The 17974-nt window shown below is 33.1% G+C and overlaps 1 protein-coding gene across 2 annotated transcripts; it reads right to left on the bottom strand.

Moving 5' to 3' along the window:
• Window positions 1-13354: 13354 nt before the first annotated feature.
• On the bottom strand, window positions 13355-17195 carry LOC126720761 (receptor-like protein 19). Of its 2 annotated transcripts, XM_050423562.1 has the most exons (3): window positions 15922-17195; window positions 15741-15829; window positions 13355-13735 (listed from the first exon to the last, which is right to left on the bottom strand). In XM_050423562.1, exons 1-3 carry the CDS (start codon window positions 17123-17125, stop codon window positions 13673-13675), a joined length of 1356 nt encoding a protein of 451 aa, XP_050279519.1. In that variant the 5' UTR covers window positions 17126-17195; the 3' UTR covers window positions 13355-13672. The 2 variants fall into 2 exon arrangements, with proteins under 2 accessions (XP_050279519.1, XP_050279518.1); XM_050423561.1 differs by lacking the exons at window positions 15741-15829; window positions 15922-17195 and adding an exon at window positions 13915-15734.
• Between the last annotated feature and the right edge of the window lie 779 nt (window positions 17196-17974).

Here is a 17974-nt window from a genome sequence, read left to right on the forward strand (position 1 = left end):
CATGAGCTGATGATCTTTGATTGCCCATTCTCTCTAGCTGTTTGAAGAATAAAAAATCATACTGGAGCTTGTCCCAGACAAGGGCCAGGTTCTTGTATGACTTGTTTAATTAGTTGATTGTTCATCCACGGGTTTTTTAACAAGAGTAAATATAGTCTCATGTAGTTCATTGGTGTTGCTGTTGGACGTTCAAAATATAAGGTGGTGTTGGTTCAATCCGGTTCAGCCATCTAGTTTATAGGTTTTCTTAAAAACCCTTGTGTTTCACTGGTTTAGTTGCATTCCTGGTATTTTCAACTCCATTGGTCATATCCATTGGTATGGCCTAGGTTGTTAAAACGGGATCTTTATGTAAGATCCAAGGGTTCAAGAATTGTATTGTTGGATCAAATTGAAAATCATAAGTTCTTACTTTTTGTTGAAGAATAATAAAAAAAGGACAATAATAGAGACTCTGTATGTTGAATAAATCATTAGAATTAAGAAATTATCCATGAAAAAAAAAATTTTAGTTTAATAGTGTAATTATACCTATATAAGTGCAGCTATAACAAATTCTTCATTTAAGAATTGCTATATATAAAAATAAAAAATAAAAAATAAAGTCCATATGTGCGTTGGGGATTTTATTATTTTATTATTTTTGGAGAAGAAAGGCAAGTTGAATTTTGTGGAAAATGTTTGGCTCCAACTAGGAATATGACACATTTGTCATGTGCAATATACAAGACTCGTTTGGTTGGTTGAGTTAAATGATTCATGTGCAATGCACTTGATGATATGGATTAATGTCATCATTTTATTGATGGTTGGTGCCCAAGACACCAAATATGTTTGAAGCCAAACTTTGTTCAAATTTTATCAAGACAACGAGATTAGATATGGAAAGAAAGATCTGGAGAGAACTTTTTCATCCAGACAAGCAGATCATTACCTTCCATAGCTCTTCTTGCTAAAGCATGTGTGTCCTTAGCATTGTACATGATTCAAACAAGAGTGGGAAAACCTTGTACAAAGACTTGAGTTTCACTAATGATTATGTTGCCATATAGAGCAAAACATGGTGGCAGTTTTCTTAATTTCATGACTTTTAACATCTGAATCGCCTTCAAACTCCACAGGATCAACACCAATCTCCATGGCAAAAATGGCCGCTCATTTTGCAGCATTACCCCATTGGTAAATATAGTTTTAATCGCTATTTTAGTGCCTACTAGTAGCTACCCAATAAAATTCTTGAGCCAAACAAAAATGGCTTGGACAGCAAAGAATATATAAAAAAAACCAACTGTATGCCCTCGTATTCTTTCACTCTAGTTACCGTTCTCCTTTGAACAAATCAAAGCTTCAGCGCTGTAATGCAGTGACATAAAATGTGAAAGACAGTGGGGTGTTAGTATTGCCAAATTTCCCAATACCTATTCAAGCTGTGTTGACTAAAAGCAATCCAGGGTGAAACGAACAAGTGAGCTTCTTTCTCTGATAATGATGCCGAAATCTATATGCCAAAAAAAAAAAAAAAGTTCAACTACAAAATTAATTGTAACCTAAGATTACAACATTACTTAATAACATAAATATCATGGTATATTTTGAAAATGACAAAGTTTAACTACAAAATTGGTTGTAGTTTAAGGCTACAAATTTCTTTAATAAAATTAACATTACTACATATTTTGAAAATCTAACTGTGGAATTGCATATATTTTATACTTTTAATACACACGTCAAATTATGTGTCAATAAGATATTATTTACTATATATCTATTAGCTTATATTTTATGCATAATTTTAAATTACAAAAACTTGCAATCTAAATAATTTATTGATGACATATTTATTAATCTTTAATTTTTTAGAAATTTTGTAAGTATAGAAGATATAAGAAGAAAATGTTATCTAATGGCCACCTTCAATAAAAAGATATTGAGTAAGGTTGTAACCTTAGGTTACAACCAATTTTATAACTAAATTTTGTTCTTTTGAAAATCTAATCGTTAAATTGCATGTTATTTACACTCTTAATATATATGTTAAAATTTGTATTAATCAGATATTATTTACTATATGATCTATAAGCTTATATATCATGTATAATTTTAAACTACAATAACTTGCAATTTAAACAATTTATTGATGACATAACTATTGATTTTTAATTTTCTAGAAATTTTGCAAATATGATGGATATAAGAAGAAGATGTAATCTAATGGTAGATTTGTCAAAATACACTTCAAATAAAAAGATATTGAGTAAGGTTGTAACTTAAGACTACAATCAATTTTGTAATTAAACTTTATCCCAAAATCTATTTAGCTTGCTTTGAGAAAAATTGAACATTTTGATTAGCAAGGAAGCTCGTAGATGCTCTGCAAAATATCATTCAAAGAATTTCAGTATAGACTTTAGACTCAAATCTTCTAGAAGAAAGGATTGGCTTGGGATCGTAGGATCTTGTGATTTTATCGATCCCAAACCATCCTACAAGCGATTCTAAGTTTTATACCATTCTAATTCAATCCTAACTGTTTTGAGAAAGTAGGATAGTTCAATTCAAAATTTTAACAATCTTGGATATGAATGGCTATTGGTATGGTCCAATTCTAATAAAGTAGTTGGTTCTGAATTCTGATGAACCTGCTCACCTTTGAGCCAATTTTTTCTGCCTTTAGCTTTTTTTTTTTTTCTTGAGTTTTCTGCCTCCAGCATAATTGGTGATGTCAGATGGGAAGCCATATTACCCATTCCTGCTTCATATGTACCTATTCTTGCTTCATATGTAGACTTTGACTAGGTTCACTGCTTTTGATCAATATCTTTTTTTAACATTGAACACGTGTAAACGGGTTGGTTTCAGATTAAGTCGATGCGAATTGACCTGTTTATTCAAGATGTAAATTTGGGTTTGACACACCAAGCTTGTTTAATTGAAGGTCAATTTTTACCAATGTACCCTAAAAAAAAACTTAATGAACCAAATGCAAAAATCCTCAATTCATATGTTATTGAAATTCATAAAAAGAAAGCACACACAATATATAGATCATTAAACAATTACCATTAGACCAAAACTCAAAAAAAAAAAAAAAAAACCATTAAACTAAAACTCAATTTTGAAGGAAAAAAGTCAATATATATTTCTTTATTGAAATATCAAGAGACTCCCTTGAGAAAGAAGCTTGGAGTCTAAAGAATGTTGATTGAATAGTTGTGTTGTTTTTCCTCTGCAAATTCAATTGTCTTTGATTAAATCCCCTCCACCCAAGGCATTACCTGCTTGATCCCTATAATCCAAATTTAAGATTTACAGTAGGTTCAACTCTAGTTTATTTTGAAAAGACCAATCTACTCAAGCCATATGCTAAGATTAAACAAACTTGAAAAGGACATTGACAATGAGACTTTTACACTACAATAAACAATTATTGACTTCTCAGTTCTAGACTTCTAGCATCTTTTGGAAATCAATATACATAATAACACAACCTATAAAAGAAAATAGCAAAACAAAGAATCTCACAATCTTAACCCTACTGATTGTAAGTGAAGAACTTAATTTTTGAAAGTAGCAAAAGATAGCTTGAACTCATACATATCATGGCCACTTAATGTGCGATGGACAGCCACTACTAGCTACAACAAAAGATTACAAGAGCAACAGGTTTCTTCTATTGGCTAGGTGTTTTAAAAAATTGTGAGCATGGAAACAAAATTTGAGAATAGCAATAGTTTCAGAAATTTAACTATAAAAGGGGTTTTTTTAGAGAAAGAAAGAGAATGGAGACATAAATTCGAAGTTGAGAGGGAATGCAAAGCGTGAGAGAGAGGTTGGGGAGTCAAAGGTCTAGGAAATACTACATTAATCATTACAGCAGAATGTTGATAAGGTACATCATGTGCAAACAAAAAGGCAAAAACTAAAACATCATTTTGGAGAAAAGCTGTGATTAATGCATCTACACAATTACAAAGGCAGAAACTTTTTTAAATAACCAACATAAAAACTTGCCTTACCAAAAAAGAAATATTAATAGAGGAGGGAGACTCTGTTTATGAGATGTGAGTATGTAACTATATCACCATAAAATAACAATGGTTCCCATAGAATAAAATAAAATAATAATGATTATAGTAAATAAAGGATATGGATTTGTGTAATTGAGGCACTAGAAATGCTAAAAGGCTATCTATCTTGATCTCATTAGTTATTAGTCCCTTAAAAAAAGAAAAATTGAAACAGCTGGTATACTAAAAGATATAAAGAGAGAGTCGTAGTGTAAATTTAGGTAATTAATGGGAGAGTTTGATGATTGTAGTGGAACTTTATAGGAGGTGCCACTTGGCAAAAGTATAGATTCTCACACAATGAGGTCTCTGATTTTATATATACTAGCCATAGACCCACGCGATGCGTGGAAATATAAATATTATGTAATAAGATGTAATATATTTAAAGTAACAATTACTTTAAGTATTGTCTATTTTTAAAAAATATTTTTACAAGTAATTTTTTTAATCTTTTTATCTCCACAAATATATCATTTTATTTTATTTTTGTGTTTGATTAATATTTTTTAAAGGTGAACCATATTCTTCTAACTTCTATTGTAGTGTATTATATTTGTCTAATATACAACTAAACTTTATAAGTTTCAAATTTATTATTCAAACTTCTCATCTCTTTAGAAATAAGGAAATTATCATAATAATAAAAACTCATCACAACATTACAATGTTATCTTAGCCAAAATTAAAGTGAAACTAAAGAATAAAAAAATAGATTTTATAATAATTTATTACTCAAAAAATTGGTAGGCATATTCAAATTCCTATTTCCAAAAGAAACTAAGTATTAACTCAAATCAAAATTCAACCAAAGCTATAAAAGAGAAAGAGAAGACTTTCTAATGGGAAATTAGGGGAAAAAAAAAACACAATACCAAAACACATATTAAAAAAGAAAGAAAAAAGAACCATCAACCTTAATTAGAGGTATAAGAAAGAACAAAAATCCACAAAGAGAGAGAGAGAGAGAGAGAGAGAGAGAGAGAGAGAGAGTACTCATAGTTTTGTGGGGGAAAAAATATGGACTGAATGAGGAAAATGATATCAAATTTATACAAAATGAAATAGGGAGAAAAAGAGTCAAAATATAAGAATGGGGAAGAAAGTGTAACCGTAAAGTTGAGAGTAGTGGAGAGATAAAGGGACAAAAAGGAAGGGAAAATGTTGTAAAAAATGTAATAGTAGGTGTGAATTAATGGAGAGAAGAAGAGTTTTTTTTTTTTTTTTTTTTTTTTTTTTTTGAGAATAGGAAAGAAGAAAAGTTTAAATAAAGAAAAGAAAGTATAGAAGATTAGTTGATGACGTAGCTGCTGATGTGGCTCAACAGGAGCGTAACAACAATAAATGCTACGCTTCAACTTTTAGATATATAATATATATTGATTTTATAAAATATAAGAATTGTTAATAGGTTATCCGTGCATATAAACTTGACTACGGGACCTATTTATTAAATGGGTTATGTTAGGTCATGCCGACCTTAATACATGTTTATTAAATGGGTTATATGAATCATATCTTGTCAACTTGTTTAATAAACAGGTTATGTTAGGGTTGAGGGGTTGTGACTCGATTAATAAACGTGTTGTGTTCGTGTAGATTTATATGGTTGGATACTTATGAGTTAACATGACAAGAACACGACATGTGAACACAAATGATCACCCCTAGAATTGAACATTGTTTTCTTTTGATTGAGGAGCTTGCAGTCAAGTGGCTTCAATGCCTCGAGATTTTTTATTTTTATTTTTGAGAAACAAACACACACACACAAGAGAGAGAGAAATTGGGTCTAAAACAAAGGCACATCACAAACTCTACTTAAAAGTCATGGTAATTAACTTCTATAATGCTCTCTTATAAAATGTCTTGGGATTGGGCTTATAATATCTGTATAGTGTATACTCATTGTGGTTTTCTTTTGTTTTAAATCTAAAGATTTTTAATAGAGGGAAGAGAGAAAAGCTCCCAAGTATCAGTGTTCTTAGTTAAAGTTTGTGAAATATGTAGAGCCATTCGGTCTTCCAGAGAGGGAGAAGAGAGTGACAAAAGGCATCAAATATTAGAGAAACTGGATGGAAACAACAAAGAAGAAAACAATCTCTCTGTAATTTTTTGATGTAGGCATATTTCTTCAAAGTCATGCTTGATTGAAGTTTTTTTGTTTTGTTTTGTTTTGTTTTTTTTTTTTTTTTGATACCATTCAAAAAAGGCATGCATTAACCATAAGTAGCATTTACACTATGTTCCATCGTCGGCCAGCAGTAGTAAGTCGGCTCTTTTGTAGCTAAAAGCCTAAAACAGCTAACGACCATACATAGTTAAGGATAACCTTAGAAACAAAAATCAGCCTGCAATCTAATCCCATCTGCTGTAGGGAGGACATGTCTGCCATGAGAGTTCTCTCTTTCCAATTTGGGGCTCGCTTCTTGTCCACTACTTGAACTAGCTTTTTGCAATTACTTAGCACAGAAGTATGAATACCCAATGATGAACCATGCCAAAGCAAAAGGGCAGTAGAGGAAAAGATGAGTGATGCTTTCATCCTTAGAATTGCAGAGAGGGCATGTACTATGGACATTGATCCCTCTATTACACAAATTTAGAAATGTAGGAATACTGTCATGCATGTCTTTCCACACAAAGATTCCAATTTTCAGAGGGATTTTTACTTTCCAAATTAGGTTCCAAACCTCATGGGGAATGGTAATGTGAGCATGGTGATCCTACCCTGAGGCCTGGTAGTCTTCCTGCAGTATAGAATAGGCTTTGTGTACCTGAAATGAAACCCCTCATTTACAAAGAATAAGACAAAACGCATATCTAGCCTTCCCAAGGCTAAGTCGTTACATTTGTTGTATCCATTGGAAGCGTCACTTATATTTCTCCTCAAGAAAACACTAAACAGAAGGAAATCTATAGGCAGTGAACACTAAGGCCTAAGGGCCTCAGTCTATGATAATTACTAGTGCTAAAGCTATGCCACCATAGCCTAGTAAACATTGATAAAAAATTTTAATTGGCTTTTATTGAACAGTCATTTATGCATAAATAAAAAAAGATAAACGTATTGTGTATGTCTTGTGTTATTGGATTATGAGCTATATATAGTTCATGGTTCTGTAAATTTAGTTGTAGCAAGCTTGAAGCCCCCCACTTCGATTGTAAAAATGAACTAGTTGGGGGCAAAAAAAATGTATTGGTCCCCTGTATGAGTAGAATTAATGTGATATGCTTCCATCTATGCTTCCATTTTTTCTTCGGAAAACCAAACAAGTAGCATGTTGAAACATTCAAACCCAGTACATCATTGTTCAACCGTTAAAAAAAATAATGGGACCTCTTCTATCCAAGTTACATAATCTTCAGTATTATATGCACATCTTACCAAAATGAGTCTAGTAAAACTAACGTCCCATTGCTGAAAATGTTAACGTTGCAGATGAAATTTAGCTTCCTTCACAACGTCAGCCCACCAAAACTCGTAGTTTCCGTGTTCCTGAAGTTTTGCTATATATATTCCCCCACTAAAACTCGTCCCCTCTGTATGCCAACATCACGAGCAAACCAAATGGTTTGGACTGCAGCCTCAAGTTCTGCCACAAAGCTCTCCATAACTGGTCTTCCTTTTCAGCTCATTGCTGCAATAAGCAATCCTTGTTCATTCCGGATTATGACCCCCACTCCTGTTCTATGTAAATCCACAAAAACTGCACCATCAAAATATTCCTTGTAAATTGGTTTACAGGGAGGATTCCAATGCAGTGTGAGATTAATACGTTGGCCTGTTACAGCTTGAGTTGTTGAACTACCTAAGTTGTAGATTGCTTGAAATTCCTGCCAAAATTCTATAGCCTTACCTGCTATGACACTTGGCTGTTTTGTAGACTGCTCAAAGACCCACTTATTCCTTCCCTTCCAAATCATCCAGGACAGTAACAGGGATTGCTCCACAGTGTTGTCACAGCCCTCCTCCAATACAGGCCAAATTATTCTAACAAAGTCTAGGAATTCATGCTCTAATTACGTTAGAACCCTTCTGTTCACTAGATTGGCACATGCAGGTAGAATGTTATGATATGCTCTCCATGCAAACATCTTAACTTTATTAGGGACCTTTGCTTTCCAAATTGAGCACCAAACCATCTCCACTGCAATTTTACTGGAGCTTCCAATTCCTATTGTGCACATCCCATCTTGTACATTTTATTTATTTTTTCATACCAAACTAGAAATTCAGTACCTATTAAAAATTTCAGCAATCCAACCTTTACTTAATGTAATGAAGATAGGAACATTGAAAAGCAAACTCATTAGAGCGATTGGTTTATACCCATAAGGGACTATAATACCTAGTACCACAACAATAATAAAAATCTATACAAACTCACAAGATTTTCATGTTTGTTAAGGATATTTAAGGAACCACCTACCCTAGATACAAACAAGTGAACAACAATATTCAAATCTCAAACCCAACATATATGATGTGTTGAACTATTAGAGACAATTAAGGGATTCCCAATCAGCTTAATTAAGGGGTTTCCAATCAGTTGTAATTATGGGATTTGGCAACTGTTAATTTTTTGTCTAGATTCATTGTAACAGCGTCTACATATTCAGACCAATGTAAAAGTTCTATACATAGAAAATCCAATCTAAATTGGTTCAACCTTGTCATATTCGATCCATGACCAAATTGCTGACATTTTTACCAAACCTTTGGGTAAGGAACTAAGGATTCTTTTCATCGTCTTATTAGCAAGCTGGGCGTTACTCATGTACACGCTCCACCTTGAGGGGGAGTATTAGAGACAATTAAGGGATTCCCAATCAGCTCAATTAAGGGGTTTCCAATCAGCTATAATTATGGGATTTGGTAGCTGTTACTATTCTGTCTAGCTGCAATTATGGGATTAAGCTGTCAATATTTTTGTCTAGGTTCATTGTAACAACATCTATATATTCAGACTAATGTAAAAGTTCTATACACAGAAAATATAATTCAGACAAATCTTTGTCCCCCAATCTTATTTTACATGAACATATTCATTTATTGTTCATCAGAAAAAACTCAATCATTTGTCTTTTCCAAACTCACTGTGCAAAGATGAATCAAGTATGGCTCCGTTTTGCAACTGTACTCATCCTTGCCTCCTAGCTCTAAAGCTTAGCATTGAACTATCTCTTTAATTTGATGCAAAAAGTGCGAAAGATTAAAGAGAGACACAAACAAAGAGAGAGAGAGAGAGGTGTATGTGTCACTTATAGAATGGAATTAGGACTGTAGAATTCTGGAGCTAATTAAGTGCCCTTGATGGCTTCTTAAGTTCCCAATTAAACCAACAGAAGATTCATCTAGCTTAAGAATGTCAATGGAAGATGATATAAAAAATTGAGCTGCTGTGGCATACTGTAGGCACATCAATTACTGCATTTGAAAAAACTGGCTACTATGAATAAACCCCAAATAGAACTCATAGAAAGAGAACCCATTGAGTTGAATCTTCACAAGTTTTCTTGGGCTCAACATGTTGATTAGGAGCGCTCTCACATTTTTCTTGTTCATTGTTCTCAACTTTTCAATTAGATCTCTCCATCCAACGTCTTTCCCCTACTTTCTTTTAAAAGAAAACTGGAGTAGCACTTGAGCTTTGTTGATAAACAACAGTATATGTAGAAAAGAAATCATTCTATGAGACAAAGGGTCTCATTAAAAAGCCTTAGCAATATGGAAATATCTTCACAAAGAGTAGAAAACAAATTTTGCTAGAGGATAGGAAATAGCAACCTCATATGTCAGATAATGCATAAAGCTATCAATAAATTTGAGCAGGCTAAGACATAACAATGAAGATCAAAGACATTGCAATTCCTTGCATGTTAAGGGCACGAACACCTTTCAAAATTATATTGGAAGGAGGTGAGAATACATGATAGGTATTTTTTTCATACTAGATGCACTTGCCATACCTGCATAGAGCTGATAGTCTGTATTTAGAATGAAACTTAAAGTGAAAAAAAAATCAAATGTTACTTTGTCTTATCTATAGAAATTGGACATTGTACCTAATAATAAAAACTATAGATATCTATTTAACACAATTATAAAATAAAATAAAATAAAAAGATAAAAAAGAACCTAAAGGATGGAGCTTATTCTAATAAAGGACAAGAAGGATTCATCTTTTGAATCATAGAAAGAGAAAAAAAAATCAGTTATTACAATAAGCCAAAAGTCATGGTTAATATGAATTGAGTTCCCATTTACTACCAGCCATTTAGCTTCTATGAGAACAAATAATCCCCTTTCTTTTTGGATAAATAAACATTTTCATTAAAAATCAAGAAAATTGCTTCCCCAGTACACGGGCTTGACTCAAGTACAATTTTCTTTTCACTTCTTATTTAACATGAAATCTTCTTAGAAGGTAGTGTGAATCTGCACCCAAACTTTGCTTCAAGATGTGGTAGTAATATGTTTCTGATTTCCATGGGTTGGTAAGCAGTCAATCAAAATTATAATTGCAAGGTTCAATGCATCATATATATATATATATACACACAAACAGTTTTTAAAAGCTTTTTTATCATTTAATATGTAATGAAAAGTTTTTATGAAGTGAATTTGGGCTAACAATTTTTTAGGGCTTTTGGAGTAAGTGAATGACCTGCCTAGTTTAAAACCAGAAATGGGTGTACCTTGTGACATATTGTTTTCAAGGTTTTGAGAAGACCTTAATAACAAATGAATTTCTCTCAAGCATGTTTAGTCAACTTTATTGTTTGTGAATTCCCTTGAACTAGTTTGAATGATGTTAAGAAAGATTCTTAGTCCAAAGCTCCCCAACACCTCCCCTCCCACCCACAACAAACCCCAAAAAAAAAAGAATTACTTTTCACCTATTAAAATCAATTCTTAAAATACACCCACATCCAGTTTATAAGGGAAAAAAATTAAGATTAATCCTAATCTGAATACAATATCGAATGAGTCCTGAACCCAAATTGTTTATCTCCATGGTTGTGAAGCTTCCCCTTTCTCTAGTATGAGATTCAAGGAGAGTGGTTGTGGTATTGGGGAATTTATGCAAGAATACCAGGCATTATATGAATCTTGAAAAAAAAATTTATTGCCCAGACAATCAATCTTTTTTTTTTCTTCCCATCACTGAATAAGAGTATTGGGATAGGTACTAGTGGTTTTCTTACAATCAATCTTTGTTTCTCTAAGTTGTGAAGAATGTTTATGTCCACGTATTTTGGGTGGCTTGAGAAGTTAAGCAACAAATAGTGCAAACTTGAATCACAGATAAAGTTCATTACAAAAACCTTGACTACAACCTACAGGTAAATTGGAACTTTTGCATTGGATTACAGATGGTATACTTCTTTTCCTCATCAAATACGCTATGTAAGCAGATAGTTTAATTGAGGTGAGTTCTTAAATGGACAAATGTCTCTGGATATTATATATCTGAGCACATTCATTTAGAGAGCCCATCTTCAGTTCACAGTATGCCATGAAGTTTAAGATGCTTAGCTCATTACCTTCTGCAGAATTCAGACGTGAGTTAAACTACTAAATGCTGATTTTCATTTTCCAACTATGTGCAAAAGACTAACTTGAAATTGGAGCTTTTCTGTTGATGCTTGTCTTGTATTCCATTGACAACAGTGTGACTCAGAACTACTTTAAAATTTTAGTTTGAGCTTTAGGAAATTGGCTAAAAAACATGGACAGAGGATCCTAAAGAATAGAAAGATCAATTCCAAAAACTTAAGGAACAAAGGAGTTATATCAGCAACTACAGTTGCTATCCCAACAATAATGAAGTTGTGGCCCAGCCATCCTCACTATAATTAAAATATTCCTAAGTAACAGAAAAAGAACAAAAATAATAAAGACTTGTACTTTTAGATTATATTATTGAAAAATAGCTCTTCAGCCAATCAACAAACTATATCGTTTCAGAGATCCTAACCAAAGGCATTAAAATGTCAAGCCATTTTAACTTTTGGACAGCATGTCCTACTTTTAAATGGTCAGCTAACCTAGTAAACTATCATAGACTTGTAAGGTGCAATGCTGCAGTGCGAATCATTCATGATTCTCATCTCAAACAATCTTGTACACAGCCAAACAAATGTAGTGTAGCTTTTAAAAGTCAAAATGATACACATTTTTCTAAAAAATTCAAGATTCTATGTGTTTGGTACACATCAATTTTTAAAATAAGAAACCATTTGATTAAAAAAAAAAATAGACTAGAACTAGGAAATTAACTATTGCAGGATTATTCCAGACTATAGTGAGTACACATGCTTGATAAGGTAAGCAGAAAATATGCATCTTTAGTAGACCAATCAGATCAATAAAATATACATATGAAAACCTATTGTCCAATAATGAAAACTAGACTGACCTCCCATCCAAGGTGGAGGAAATTTTGGGCCTAATACTCACTCCAACAGCAACTATCACATTTAACTGCATTAGAAAAATAAAAATCAATTAACACAAAATAAATATTTGAGTAATTGAAAAGTCTATGTTAATAATCCAACTATGGATGAGCCTCTTAATTTTGTGAGAGAGAGAGAGAGAGAGAGAGAGAGAGGGAGGGAGAAGAGAGTAACAAAAGGCATCAAATGATAAAGAAACTGGATGGAAAAAATAAAGGAGTAAACAATCTCAATGTAATTTTTTGATTGAGGTCTGTTTCTTCAAAGTTCAATCAAAATGTCCTTTTTTTTTCTTTGACGGTGGAAAGAAATTGAATTTGGAATCATAATTTACAAAGTCATGCTCCATTCAAGTTGAACCCAAATGAAACCCATCATTTACAAAGGTTAAGACAAAATGCATATCTAGCCTGCCCAAGGCTAAGTCAGATCCATTGGAATCCTCACTTGTTTTTCTCCTCATGAAAGCAGATGGAAATCTCTAGGCAGGCTGGCATTAAGGTCTAAGGGCCTCAGTCTATGATAATTACCGGTGCTAAAGGTATTCTACCATAGCCTAGTAAACATTGATAAAAAAAAAAAAATTTAATTGGCATTTATTGAACAATCATTTATGCATAAAAAAAAAAAAAAAACACATTCATACAAAGTAGTATAGTCCCACAAGCTAACATAGAATTGTCTAAAATTATCAACAACAAAAAAAGGAATTGTATAAATTGATTAAGTAAATTAATGAGTATTATTGGCAGGGTTAATATTCACATGCAAAATTAACATTACACATGCTTGATATTTTAAACTAATCATTGGTTATGATATGAACAATTTTTTTTTGATGAATCAATCAATTTTATTAAATACAAACTAGAGTACACAAAGCCCTAAAGGGAACTACACCAGATGGAGGAACCCTTTGTAAGCACAAAAAATACAAGCACAACAGTGTCACCTCAACTCAAGCCAATAGACTAAGTCTGTCTATCCTTTAAAAAAAAAAAATAATAAACCTACATAGCAAATAGAAATACAACAAAGGGATGATCCTTGTGAACAAATCAACAGTTGTGACTACATCAAGACACCAGAATGCACCATTTTGTAGAAGACTAGAAACAACGGCCATTATCATATCCATATTACGTCTTCTTGAATAGCATACAAGGATTCAAGCCCCATTTGCCGCATACTATCCATGACATCTAAATTACACCAAAGAAATTGAATAAGAAGGTAAATCCATAAGATATCCAAGATACACAACTATAATTCAAAGGGACAGAAAAAAAAAATAATCAAATTTGCTAATAATAATAGACACTTTTATGTTTTCAAGTATAGAGATTAATTATAAAGTCTAAAAAATAAGAACATCACATACCATAGAAACAGTTATCTTCTTCCATCATGTTTGTGGGCATTCTTCTTCAATCTTCTGAGCATGATATGCTGCTCTAATTTGACCATCCTCACAAGGCACTTTGGTTTTCCATTTTTAAACATAAGATATCCCATTAACATTCCGAATATTGTTCCACATGCGTAACCTATGGCTACAGCTTGCCAACCAAACCCATTTTCATGCTCTAAATTTTCATCTTGTTGCAAGGTCGATGGTGGTGGTTGCTTTGCCTCGTGGTTATCGCATGTTCTTGACAATGGAAACCCACACAATCCCAAATTTTCGGTGTACGAATCATTGTTGAATGTATTGAATTGAGTTCCTGAAGGTATGTGTCCTGTGAGTTGGTTATGTGATAGCTTTAAGACTTCAAGCCAGGTTAGATCTGCCAATTGACTAGGAATCTCCCCATCGAGCTTGTTGAAAGAGAGGTCTAACGATTCAAGATTGGTCAAATTTCCAATTGATGGGGGAATATGACCTATAAGGTTATTGTGAGAAAAGTTGAGCCCCTTGAGTGATTTAAGCCTTCCAATTATCTTTGGCATCTCTCCTGTGAAACTATTGTTTGAAAAATCAATGCTTGTTAAGATGTTCAGGACTCTCTCCATCTCAATATATTGCCCTTTGATCATGATATTCAATGAATCTTGATAATAATTTTCTCCCATATATTTCAATGCAGCCACACTTTCATTCACATACATCATGGCTTTAAAACATTTGAAATATTTTATTGGCAAAGGACCATTAAACTGATTGTTAGAGATGTCTATGATTCTCAAATTTGGGAAAGAAAATTTGGTTTTAGGATTGCTTATACGACCTTGAAATTTGTTTGATCTTATGACAAGAATTTGCAATTTCTGAAGACTTCCCAACGAATAAGGGAAGGTTCCACTTATCTTATTGTTTCCAAGATCTAGAACTTCCAAGTCTATACAATTTACCAAAGATTGCGGCAATGACCCTTCCAATTGATTGCCATTAAGGTTAATATTCCTAAAATTATTTCCTTTGGAAAATATTGCAGGGATGGAACCATGAAGGCTATTCATTCGCAAATCCAACACCGAAAGGGCAGTAGAGTTTACCAAACACTTCGGAATCATTCCGCTTAAGTTGTTATGAGACAAGTCTAGAACTTGAAGGGAAATTGCATTGCAAATAAAAGAGGGGATTTCTCCAGTGAATTTGTTATTGGAGAAAAACATAAAGTGCAGACTTGAAAAATTTAGAGTTGGAAATGGTCCTTGAAGCAAGTTGTCACGAAGATTAACATAATATAATGAATTCATTCCCACATCCCCCAACCATTTTGGAACTCGACCATAAATTTTGTTATTGGAAAGGTCTAAGTATTGTAAATTTGTTGTCAGTCTTAAGAAAATTGGGAATTCACTAATGTTGGAGGAAGATAAGTTCAATTCCCCAAGATTGGGTAGGGCATAGGCAAAATTATTGTTGATGCTAACTAAGTTATTTGAAAAATCAAGTCTCAAGAGATTTTTGAGCTTTGAAAACATTTCTGACCCCAAAATAATACTCAAGTTATTTGATGAGAGAGATAGGCTAGTAAGGTTCACAAGTCTAGATACTGACCTAGGTATAGAGCCATGTAGCTTATTATAACCCAAATCAAGATACTTCAACGAATTATACTTGAATTCACCAATCTCACCAACAAACTGATTACGATCAAGATACAAAGTCTTCAAAGATGGCATACTGAACAACCAAGATGGCAGTGTTCCATTTAGGAGATTTGAACTTAAAGAGAGAACACTTAGATTCAAACCACTTACGTGACTAGGAAGGGGACCAACAAATTGATTGTTCCCAAGGCTTAAAGTTGAGAGATTCGGCAAGTTGAATAGTGATGACGGCAACAGACCTGTTAAAAATATTCACCAATAATTAAAAAATTGTTAGTTTGATGCGTCAGCCAAAAAGACCTAAAATTTAAAAGTGGTAATAGAATCTTACCGCTAAAACTATTATTTGACAGATCCAAATATGTAAGTTTTGTAAGGATCTCAGGCCATGCTGGAATTGACCCCGTAATATTGCAACCAGGGAGAGCCAAATGCTTCAAGGACTTCAAATTGTCAATAGAATTAAGGAATTCTCTTGAAAACATTCTCCCAGAGAGACCTAAGAAATTCAAGGAACTACAGCTCCAATTAGACTTTAGAAGAGAACCTTCAAGGTCCCAATTACCCGTTAGATCAAGGGTTTGTATACTGGGAAGGCAGAGGATGTTATTTTCGAGTTTTCCCCGCAAGTCACAGTTACGGAGACTAAGAGTTGTCAAAGAGGAGGATAGATTCATCAAAGAATCAGGTCTAATTGAGGACAGATTTGTGTAATCCAGAATAAGTTCCCTTAACTGAGTTAGGTTACCAATGACTCTTTTCCATACTGGAGCTTCGATTAATAATAGCTCATTGAAAGAAAGATCAAGGGTTTGTATGTTGGGAAGGCAGAGGATGTTAATTTCGAGTTTTCCCCGCAAGTCACAGTCTTGGAGACTAAGAGTTGTCAAAGAGGAGGATAGATTCATCAAAGAATTAGGTCTAATTGAGGACAGATTTGTGGAATACAGAATAAGTTCCCTTAACTGAGTTAGGTTACCAAAGACTCTTTTCAATACTGGAGTTTTGATTAATAGCAGCTCATTCTTAGAAAGATCAAGTGAAACCAGTGAAGACAACTGAGAGATTTCAAACGGGATTTGGCCAGCAAATACGGAATAAGAAAGGTTGAGATAAATCAAACTCTTAAAGTTGCCAAACTCAGAAGGAATTAGGGAGCCATTGAAGTCATTGTCAGCGAGGTTCAACCTCTTGAGATTGGGAAGAAAAAACAGGGTACTGTTGGAATGAATGTGGCCCATAAGCCAGCTGGAAGTAAGGTCCAGGCCAACCACATGGCTTTTGTTTTTGTCACACTCGACCCCATCCCAACTGCAACAGTGCTTATCCTCCTGCCAACTGGCTGTTTTAGGATAAGAAGGAACATAGAGAGAAGCAGATTTTTTAAGAGAAAAAGACTTACTAAAATGGAGTAGAGCAGAGCATGGTGGCATTGAAGAGAAGGAAGAAGAGAGAGATGATGGAAAGGGAAGTTGAGAATGCAAGATCAAACAGAACAAAAAGAAGACTTGATACTTCCAAGTTGAACGCCCCATTTGATACCCAATTCAACAAAAACAAAACTCTGAAAATGGAGTAGTATTTTTGATGATGTTATAAGGAAGGTAGGGGATGGAATGAATATTATATAGATGCTGCCAAGTCAACTGAAGTCTTCCACCTTTCTTTTATTTAAAAAATAAAGTTAATTTCACGTCATGTGTGAGGTGACGTGAATTGTACAACTTGTACATGTTCTCATATTTTAAATTTTCTAGTAACCTCCGTATATTAATTATAATATTTTAATAATTGGTAATTGAGACCAGAAAATAGCAATTAATTTGAAATATTGAGACCACAACATTGCATTAGATTGCTTTTCTTTTAAGAAAATAATTCTTTTAAAAATCGTTGGAACACTAAGGCCCTGTTTGGGGAATAAGTTTTAGCAATTTTTTTCATATTTTAAATAATATTATATATATTTTTACACTTTTTCACCTATATGTATATCAAAAACACCCAAATGATATAACTCAAACTCCTCTCTCAAACACCCCCTAAATATTTCATTTGAATTGAAGTGGTTTATATCTAGCTGAGTAAATATTATTATTGTGTACTAAAATTAAGAATTAAAATGGATAAGTTGGTGGAGTCAAAAATTTAGTTTTAAAAAGTTATACATATATTTTAAAATTTAAAATAGTAACGTACAATATTCTCATTTGTTAATAAATAAATGATACATTCAAGAGTCATGCCAAAGTCTGATAAAGATGTGGAGGTCACCATCACTTCTTGTTGAAAATTAAAGTGGTCAGAGCGTGTAAATTGGTGGAAGGTAGGAAGTTTGTGTTCACACTTAAAAAAGCTTGATTTTAGAGACTTGCACAGTTTTT

This window comes from Quercus robur, chromosome 4 (assembly GCF_932294415.1).
Source record: "Quercus robur chromosome 4, dhQueRobu3.1, whole genome shotgun sequence".
Lineage (NCBI taxonomy): Eukaryota > Viridiplantae > Streptophyta > Magnoliopsida > Fagales > Fagaceae > Quercus > Quercus robur.